The sequence below is a fragment of the Siphateles boraxobius genome, unplaced genomic scaffold, assembly GCF_051911475.1.
Source record: "Siphateles boraxobius isolate OS27281-9 unplaced genomic scaffold, OSU_SipBor_1 195, whole genome shotgun sequence".
Classification (NCBI taxonomy): domain Eukaryota; kingdom Metazoa; phylum Chordata; class Actinopteri; order Cypriniformes; family Leuciscidae; genus Siphateles; species Siphateles boraxobius.
The window spans coordinates 397,550-407,500 of record NW_027508805.1 but is presented as its reverse complement, the minus strand read 5'-3'; the positions used below and the strand labels follow the sequence as shown (position 1 = coordinate 407,500).

At 39.6% G+C, this 9,951-nt stretch overlaps 2 protein-coding genes across 7 annotated transcripts in view; one reads left to right on the top strand and one right to left on the bottom strand.

The window, feature by feature from the left end:
* stambpb (STAM binding protein b) overlaps positions 1-5,918 on the top strand; it is a 15,557-nt gene extending 9,639 nt beyond the window's left edge. For 2 of the 3 annotated variants that reach the window (XM_077235495.1, XM_077235494.1), the window contains exons 8-10: positions 838-950; positions 2,167-2,266; positions 2,362-5,918. In XM_077235495.1, the coding sequence (XP_077091610.1) occupies positions 838-950; positions 2,167-2,266; positions 2,362-2,418 (270 nt within the window). In that variant the 3' untranslated portion in view covers positions 2,419-5,918. Of the gene's footprint in view, positions 1-786; positions 951-2,166; positions 2,267-2,361 lie in introns of those variants that run through there. The other variant, XM_077235496.1, reaches the window with a different exon arrangement.
* The window catches only part of fkbp15b (FKBP prolyl isomerase family member 15b), a 50,167-nt gene continuing 44,520 nt past the window's right edge, over positions 4,305-9,951 (bottom strand). For all 4 annotated transcript variants that reach the window (XM_077235484.1, XM_077235486.1, XM_077235483.1 and 1 more), the window contains 2 exons: positions 6,972-7,077; positions 4,305-4,829 (listed from right to left, as the gene is read on the bottom strand). In XM_077235484.1, coding sequence (XP_077091599.1) covers positions 4,749-4,829; positions 6,972-7,077 — 187 coding nt within the window. In that variant the 3' untranslated portion in view covers positions 4,305-4,748. The remainder of the gene's footprint in view (positions 4,830-6,971; positions 7,078-9,951) is intronic.

The window sequence follows — 9,951 nt, the reverse complement described above, 5'->3', positions numbered from 1 at the left end:
AATTTGATGGCGGATCCAGAAAGGATCAAACGAGAATCACCAACTGGAGATTCACCCGCTGTAAAATGCAAAAGACTTCGGAGTGGCTACAGAAAAAAAGAGACCGCAACCGGCCCGTGCGAAAACAAGGATAAATATCGGAAGGGCATTAAATGTCACGCAATGCTGATGTTGTTAACATTAACAATTTGAGAACAAAGTATAATTTGCACGGTTTGACGTGATACGATAAGCAATCGTTAGATTTAATCAGCGCGATTTACTGCAATGCTTTTTTCCCCTTAGTTGGTCAGAACAAAAGTGGATGTTACCTGATCACATGACATTTTCCAGTGAAAATTCTTATGTTGGTCATACTTCCAAAAAGTATATTCTTTGATTGCGAATGCCAGGATCCACACCGGCGATCGACAGCCGCACTTTCTCCTCAAAACATTGGATTCATCCGCGCTGTGCCGTGCCGAGGCACAACCCACGTAAAGTTGATAATTCAGCGAATAACTGCAATTGCAGATTTTGAACAGAGATGGCGACAAAGAGGAAAAACTACGGATTGCAGCTTTAATTATTGCACTAATAAGAAATATATTGCACTAAAACTGTGAATTGCAAAATGAAGAATGAAAAAATAAGAATATATATATATATATATGGCAACTGATATCAACCATAGAATGTAATGTTATAAATTGAGTTTGAATCTCATTCCCCCTCCACACTCCCTATTGTTGAGCTGAAAGGGCAAGTAATCATCTTTCCGTGATTATTTCCCCATATGTCCGTCAGAGGCATACAGTTCTCAGATCAGATGTGTGACAGCTCAGGTCTGCTCCACAGACACACCCGACTCAGACCGCATTCCTGTCCAGCGTTGATCTGCACACACACTGCTCGTACCAGATGATGCTGCCCGAGTCCATCGCCATCGTCTGCTCGCCCAAATTCAACCAGTAAGTGAAGTGGCCCCGAAATCTATTTGGACACGGAGTCACACTGCAAAGTCTCTAAATGTCACTGCATTAGATATAAAATATCCGCCTTTTCTCAGAAATAACAGGGTTCCTGCGGTCTTTGAAAACCTGGATATATGTGAGAATTTTAATAGTGCGATTTTCCTTTTATAGAGGCTTTTCTCAAAAATAACTGTGGTTCTTTTTTTATGAACCAGGGTTCTCGCGGTCTTTGAAAAGCTGGAATTTGAAAAGTGTGATTTCATTTTATAGAGGGTTTGGATTGACGTCACTTTCCTGCAGGAACACACTCCCTCACCCGGACAGTGACTGGATTTAATAGGGGAAACTGCGAAAACAGTAAAACAAACGATTATCAGTTTAAACTAAAGCTCGATATTGTGTTCCTTACAACTTACCAGAGATCCAGTGATCCAGATATTAACATGCAGCAGGAGTCATATTTCCTGACATTTATATGTGCCTGATTTCGACACCGGGGAAATACATAAAGCAAATTTGCCTGTGAATGTTTTTTATAAATACAATATAAGTCTAAATCTGGGTGATCACTGACATCAATGTTATATACATCATCATATCGTCCAGCCCTGAAACTTGTATAGTTTTTTGTCAGTGTTTATTTAAAAACATCCAATTATGCAGAATATACGATGGTAAATATTTAATTGATGAGTTGTCAATACAATATATAACAATATAATATAAAGGTTTTATCTCTAAATTTAGCATATTGACACAAAATGAAAACTGCAAATCCAGCTTTCTCTGTCTGGATCCAGTTGTTTCTGTGAATTGCAGGATTCATTTGCTCCTCTGTTCTGTAGCTTTCAGCAGTCTGTAAAAATATACCTCAGATTTCTTGTTAAATCTATATATACGGTCAATCTCAAAGCTCTTTCCCGTTTTAGATGTGTTTGTGTGTTTTTCGTGGCATTCACGCTAAAAACCAATGTTGTCGCTCAGTGTGTGTAACCAGCTGACGGTGACATCACACACACATCCTCTATTGGGTAGATAAACATCACAGCGAATAAAAAAATCTGAATGACTGTTTGAAAACGTGTAAACACTGTCTATACGTGACAAGCGTGTGTGCAGCATTGTTACTGCATTTCTGCTCTTTTACAAGCGCCATCTACTGTCAGAGAGAGCAACTGCGCTGTCATTCAGCCTGATGTTGTCGTGTTCACAGGACCGGCTACTTCAGACTCACAGACTATGGCCTGGAGGAGATCTCAACCTGCACTCAGAAAGGCTTTCACCCTCATCCCAAAGAACCTCCTCTTTTTACGGTAGTGACGTCAACCTTCACCTTTAACCCATCTGCATGCGTCCTGAAGTGACGAGCATACGACCCCTCCATTAACACGCATGTTGTTCCCCTCAGGGTGGCAGCCACATTATCATCACAGAAGGCACTGTCTCGATGCTTGACCTCCGGTGACCCACCGTGAAGATCATTTTTCACGTTTTCACAGCTTTCAGTGGTGGTGGGATTTCTTGAAGAGGCACACTTGCCTATAACAAGCACTTTTTGGATAATTTAAGCGACTTTTATGACATCCGTTGGGAACTCAGGAACACACACACCTCCACGGGACTCAGTTTGTGTTGTCCTAATGATCTAGCGAGCAGTAAGCTAATGTTTTGTGGTTATTTATGCTCTGATCATACACACTAACATAACTCATCTGTTGAAACGACATTAAAGCAAAGGGTTTTGAGTTTTTTCGGCTCAATCCTGCAGTTTTTGTTATGAAATATTTTCTTAAAATAACTTTGATTAATTGTTTTTAATTACTGTAATCCATGATGATGTTGAATTCTTGCTTCTGATTGGTTCACAGACGTTCTGAGGGGCGGTTCACACAGATCGCGTTTTAGCGTTTCAAAATGCAAGACGCAGGGAAGTGGAATGAAAAAAATAATTTAAACTATAGACAGGGTTTTTAAAAAGTCAAACTAGTTTTAACGTGAGCTTTTAGAGCGTTGTCATGTGTAAGATGCTATAAAAGACACTGAATGCATTTTTGCATTTAAAAAGGGCAAGGTATAGCCAGTTGAACTAGTTTTCACTTGACACGGCATCCGAAAAATGCAGCTGATGTGTGAGACACTGCAAAAGAAGCGAGACGTGAGCGCAACTTCACACTGAATGTATTTTTGTTTAAATGTAGCTACACCATGTAACTTTAGTTTGTTCAAGATTAACATTTAAATGTCAATACATCATCAATCCTTCTTCCAATTTTTTTTTGTCTTACCCTGATTCACTATGATTAGCCTACGTATAATGTGTATTTTAGACCTGACGGGATGGTTTTTGAGGGAAACTGCGTACATGCGTCACTCGCCCGGGCCAAGAATCAACATTAGCTTGGCTTTTCAGAGATGCAGAGAATTGAGGGATTTGAAACGTTATAAAGGAGATAATTCTATTACTCAACAATAAAGTGTTTTATTGTACAGATAAATTTCAATATACATTGAAAGGTAATATTCGGAGTCCAAGGGTAATATTCATCAGTACTCACACAAAGCCGAAGCTCAAACAAAACAATGTTCTTCCACAAAATGCATGCAGTTTTGTTTCCTAACAGAAGTCACATGGTGTACTTTGAAACATCGACCTACTTTTAATGTAGCGCTGCGTTTTATGATGCATCATGGGCATTTAAAAACACTACACCTTGCCTTTTATTCCCATTCCTCTGGCATGTGTCTAGAGACGTTCATCTACTTTTAACCTGAGCATCATGTTTTTTTAAAATGTGTCATTCGTGAGAGGCTGTAAATCAAACATCCATCTCTTCACATGTCTATATAGACAACTATGGAAAGTAGTGCAGTGAGATGAAACATGAGTTCTGTGTGAACTTTTGATTAACTTTTAGATCCATGTTTGTTTTATTTGCAAACAGTTTTACAGTTCCATATCCGGAAATGAAGTAATTGTCTGGGCAAAACCTTTAAATTTACTTGGGACTTTTTTGTGCAAATCTTTGTGATGTAAATTGTTGTATTGAATTGTGAGGAATTAGCAACAAACCCATTGTGCTTGTGTTTTATGAACGAGGGCTATTATATAGATGTATTCGTGATAAAGGTGATAAAAGGCAGAACGACTGAAGTTGGAGGTTTAGTTATTAAAACAACTTATCGTTATCATTGTGCTTTAATTTAATTATTCAACGGACTGTCATTGCTTTCTGTAACTGACAAAGACATATGAAGGACACGTATCACTACTTACCTTTTATTAATGCATATGGACTGGCAAATCTCTGTCACATTATTTTAATGATGAACAAATCAGTCAAACGCTAAAGAAACAGTGACAGTCTCTTTTCTTTATTAATATGGAATTGGTTTCTGTTAGTACAATTTATAAATATTAAGAACAGAGACAGCAAGATAACGTCATCCGAAATAAACATGAAAGCTCGGTTTTAAAGTTGGAAACACAATCATAAATTAAGATAAAAAAAAACAATTATGATTTACAGTATTTGTAGATTTAAAGATGATTTTTTTAAATCAGTCTGTAAGCAGCTCTCAGTTCATACCGCCATAAAGATCTTCATTCAAATGCTTTTTAGGGTTTTGGACAGGAAGTTACTCTCTGTTCACTGATCACAAAATCCTTCTAGAACCATCCAAACCCACAAATTAAAGTCCAAAGCGATCTGACACACAGACACACACACACACAGTCCGTTTGGCCTCTTTGCTGGAGCCCATCTGCCTTCACACACTGGTTTCCAGAGGGTCACGTCAGCCCAGCCAATCCAGGTCATCATCGTCCTCACTTTCAGCCCCAAACAGAGGCGCCGGGGGGGGCCGACCTTTTAAACTCTGTTCACAGACAACAACCAGTTCACATATTAGTTACTGAACACACACATTGTTTGAATGTGTGCATTTACGTTTTCATATTAGCCACACCGATCTTCGGTTAAACAAACAGAGTCTGCGTCTCGTCATATCCGTGAATAAAGAAAACTGTTGGTGTGAGTGCAGAGGTTAGAGGTCACATGGAGAAAAGAGAACGAGACAGAGCTCGTAATAAAACAAGAATCAACATTGGCTTGGCTTTTCAGAGATGGAGAACTGAGGGGTTTGAAATGTTTTTATTACTCAACAGGAGAGTAAGGTGTTTTCCTGAACAGATAAAGTGTCATATGTATCTCTCTAACAGAGTTCACTGTAAAGCATGGTCTATTGTGAAGATCATCTCTTTATGGTTGTTGTGCTGGAGTTTATTTTAAAGGAAGTACGGCGTCTATTAATGGGTAAAGCTACAGTAACTTCTTCAGCTCGTCCGTTTGAGGTTCTTTCCATCTAAACTGGTTATATCTCTGAAGTCTAGTAGTGAATGTTTTATGAGCTGTAGGAGAATCATATTCATCCGCACGCACACACACGCACGCACGCACGCACGCGCACACACACACACACACACACACACACACACACACACACACACACACACACACGCACGCACGCACGCGCACACACACACACACGCACACGCACACGCACACGCACACGCACACACACACACACACACACACATCTGAAGCACAACCAAAACAATGTTCATCATATTTTTTAACCACTAGAGGTTACCTAGTCTTTAAATTGCAATACCATATCATAATTTTATTAATAAATGCAGCCATGGTGAGCAGAAGCAATTTCTATCCAAAAGAAAAAAATTTTTTTTACATACTGTGAACGGCTGTGTAACCGATGCAACAACTTGCACTGTAGTAAAATATTTACAAAATACTTAATGAAAATGACTGCATTTTGGATAAGTAATTGTGTGATATATTGGGTATTATAACTGTAAATTTATTGTACTGCAGTAATATCAAAATATTTTTGTACTGTAATGGATGCACTGATATTTGATTATGGAATGGAATCTTTTTATTACCATTTTTTGTATTTATGATTTATTTTATTTATGATGACTTTCATGTGATATTCGTAGAAAGGAGCCATGAGTTGGTTACAGTTGGACAGGTGAATGTGGCGTGTGTGTGTTTGAGAGAGTGAATGAGTGAGTGTGTGTGCGTGTGTCTGTGTGTGTGTTTGAGAGCTGAGGGTGTGTGTGTGTGTGTGTCTGTGTGTGTGTAAGTATGAGTGTGTGTGTGAGAGATTGTGTGAGAGAAAGTGTGTGTGTGTGTGTGTGTGTCTGTGTGTGAGAGAGAGAGTGTGTGTGTGTGTGTGTGTGTGTGTGGGAGAGTGTGTGTGTGCTCACCAGCTCCTCCTCCTCTTCATCGGCCGCTGGCGGTGTGTGTGTTTGTGTGTGAGTGTGCGAGTGTGTGTGTGAGTGTGTGTGTGAGTGTGCGAGTGTGTGTGTGTGTGAGGGTGTGTGTGTGAGAGTGTGTGTGTGTGCTCACCAGCTCCTCCTCCTCTTCATCGGCCGCTGCTGATGTGTGTGTGTGAGTGTGCGAGAGTGTGTGTGTGTGTGTGTGTGTGTGTGTGTGTGTGTGTGTGTGTGTGTGTGAGAGTGTGTGTGAGAGTGTGTGTGTGTGTGCTCACCAGCTCCTCCTCCTCTTCATTGGCCGCTGCTGGTGTGTGTGTGTGAGTGTGCGAGTGTGTGAGTGTGTGTGTGTGTGAGAGTGTGTGTGAGAGTGTGTGTGTGTGTGTGTGAGAGTGTGTGTGTGTGTGTGCTCACCAGCTCCTCCTCCTCTTCATCGGCCGCTGCTGGTGTGAGTGTGTGAGTGTGTGTGTGTGTGAGAGTGTGTGTGCTCACCAGCTCCTCCTCCTCTTCATCGGCCGCTGCTGGTGTGTGTGTGTGTGTGAGAGTGTGTGTGAGAGTGTGTGTGCTCACCAGCTCCTCCTCCTCTTCATCGGCCGCTGCTGGTGTGTGTGTGTGTGAGTGTGCGAGAGAGTGTGTGTGTGTGTGTGTGTGTGTGTGTGTGTGTGTGTGTGTGTGAGAGTGTGTGTGAGAGTGCGTGTGAGAGTGTGTGTGTGTGTGCTCACCAGCTCCTCCTCCTCTTCATCCGCCGCTGCTGGTGTGTGTGTGTGTGGGACGGGACTCTGGGACAATGGTTCCTCTTCGTTTTCCTCTTCTACCCTCTCAGACGGACTGAGAGAACAGCAGGATGAGCACAGATGAGACGAGAGACAGAAAGAAACAGGACAGAGGACAAAAATATTATTTGGGCACATGCTTATGGTGACGGTTAAAGAGGGTTTTGTGTTCATGTACAGTGTTATTACAGTGTTGAAAAGATTTCTGAGCTAAACCAACAATCATAACACTGATATGTTGGGACGTCAGCAAAAAAAATCAATTATTCGCAGGAATACATACAGTGAAATTAATAACGGTCACACTGTGGGAATGACACACTCCTTTCTCACATGAGAAGATGATCCATTACATACATTTGAGAAATGTTTGGATATTGCAGAATCAGTGACGTCACACGGGCAAATACATTTGCATATTCCCGCCTCCAGAGCAAAACATCAACGAATAGTTACACATCATTGGACCATAGGCCCCGCCCACTGGCGTTCAGTCACTGTTTCCTATGTAATGATGTTAGCCAATCATAACAGTGGTCGTTTAGTGACAAGCCTTAAAGGAGCCGCGCCGTAAAAAAGGAATAATTTCAGACAGAAGGTCAGAATGATGGTTTAAAATAACAATTTCCCTCATATATATATTCGATTTGATGAAGTATACCTCAAGGAACATATTAAAATAATAAAGAAATCTGTCATCACCCCTTAAACAAAGAGCGATTATTGTAAAGTGTCACCAGGTATTGTCATTTTCTTTTGTGTTCCACAGAAGAAAGTCATGTGGATATACAGTAGCAGGGTTATTATACAGAACTTAGACTAATACCATAAAAACATTTATACATTATTTATTTAGGCTGTCAAAATTACCATGATAACGCATACTATTAATTTTTTTCAGTTTAACGCTTAAAAAATATTGAACAATAAACGCAGCATCTGTTTTACTCCGTCATCCTTTGCAAACACACACACACACTTCAGATACTTTAAGCCGCTTCAGACAGCGTTTTGTCGAGTATCCTCAACAGTCTGAAAATTAGTTAAATTAATTCTTAAATTCCCGCTGTAGTCAATAATCTTATTGACTTAAAACTCATTTTTAACCAAAACGACATAATTTCTTCATGGCTTAAAATATCTTGAATGTAACTCAACACCCTTGCCTCATTTAGTATTCGCGGTTCTGTGAATATGCAGATGAGCCCCGCCTCCACTCACTCACTCAGCTCAGAGATCCACTCGTTGACGATCACACGTTGATCTGATTGGTTACAAGGTAGTTTGTGACGTCAGAAACACCAGCGATTTCAAAGCGTGTTTTTGAGACTGTCTTTGGTTCACTGCAGTTTTAAGGAGAAAATACTCAGCAATGCTGTCGACTTATGAATTTACACATGGTTTGTCTTAAAGCATATTAAAAACACCACATAGACATATAAACAACATTAAAAGCTGGATTTTCACCACAAGGGGACTTTAAATGAATTTAAAGAGTTGTAAGAAAATGTGATGCGTGTCAGATCCGTGTCATGTGTGTCTGATCTTAAAGTGACAGCAGCCTAATAAACATGCAGCTGTCTGTTATTAATAATAATCAAAGAACATAAGACAAAGAGAAAATCACTCACTGCTCTTGACTGAATAACTTTTTTAGCTTTAATAAGGATTAATCTATATTTAATTTATAATTTATGCAGTGTTTGATACTTTCTGAATAAAGCCTACCTGAAAATCTCAAAGCACTGTTTACAAGGTTACATGGGTCAAAAAAAACATACGTTTTTGTGCATTTTGACAGGGCAAGTAAAAATCGGAACCGGTCTGACATGGCCAATAGGAAAAATTGCGCCCTGATATAATGAAGCGTACAGGGAAATGTGACTTATTATAAAGGATTTATGTAAAGATTGTTCTAGGTTCACTTAAATTAAAAGTTGTTATATTTTTTAAAGCCTAATAAGTGTTAAAATTGATAGCTTTCAATTATACAGTAATGCTGAACGGCTATAATTGATGGCTAAAATTGAGAAATATTTTAATTTCATAGAGACATCAGTAAGGTTATTGGTATCAGGGATACTTGCCTACTTTCATAAAGACAGTATATTTAAAATATTAGTTTAATGGCATTTGAAGATTCAATGTGAAATTATTACAATATAAAAAATATATTAAAAAATTTAATGTTAGGTGCAATAAATCATGATTATTACAGAAAAATGTGCGATCAATTAGTTATTTTTTTAATGGGGCGGTATAATGCACCTTTTTACAACAGGCAAAATAAGTCTATGATGTCCCGAGAGTGTGTATGTGAAGTTTCGGCTCAAAATACCCCACAGATATTTTTTTAAAGCATGTTAAAATTTTTCCTTTTTGAGGATCAGTAAAAATGCGTCGTTTCGTGTGTGTCCCTTTAAATGCAAATGAGCTGCTGCTCCCGGCACTGAGGGCGGAGCTTCAAGAGCTTGTGTGTGTGTGTGTGTGTGTGTGTAGCTGATGATAGAGAGACTTAAGAAGAAGTGTCAACATGTAGAGCAACAGGACGTTTCTGAATGGTTAGTTGATGAATTTATGTTGCTAATGTGGAGTTAACGATCTTCAAATCTTTGATTAGCATATTCTGTCATGATAAACTATAAATCGCTCGTGTGGGAACTGTTGTAAGATGCCTAGAGTGTTTTTTTTGTGTGTTACGAACTGTATTGCATGTGAAAAGACGGATGCGACAGCTTGAGCTTGAACTCACAAATGTGCTCGACTACAACAGCTCTTCCTCTTCTCAACACGGACTGTGTTCCCGGGGGCGGGGCTTATGTAAATTTTAGGGTTGGTGATGTCACTAACCCAGGAGGAAGCTCGTGTAGTCCCTACCAGCCGTATACTGTAGTCCTTAAAAACGGTTTCTTTAAAAGCAAATATCTTC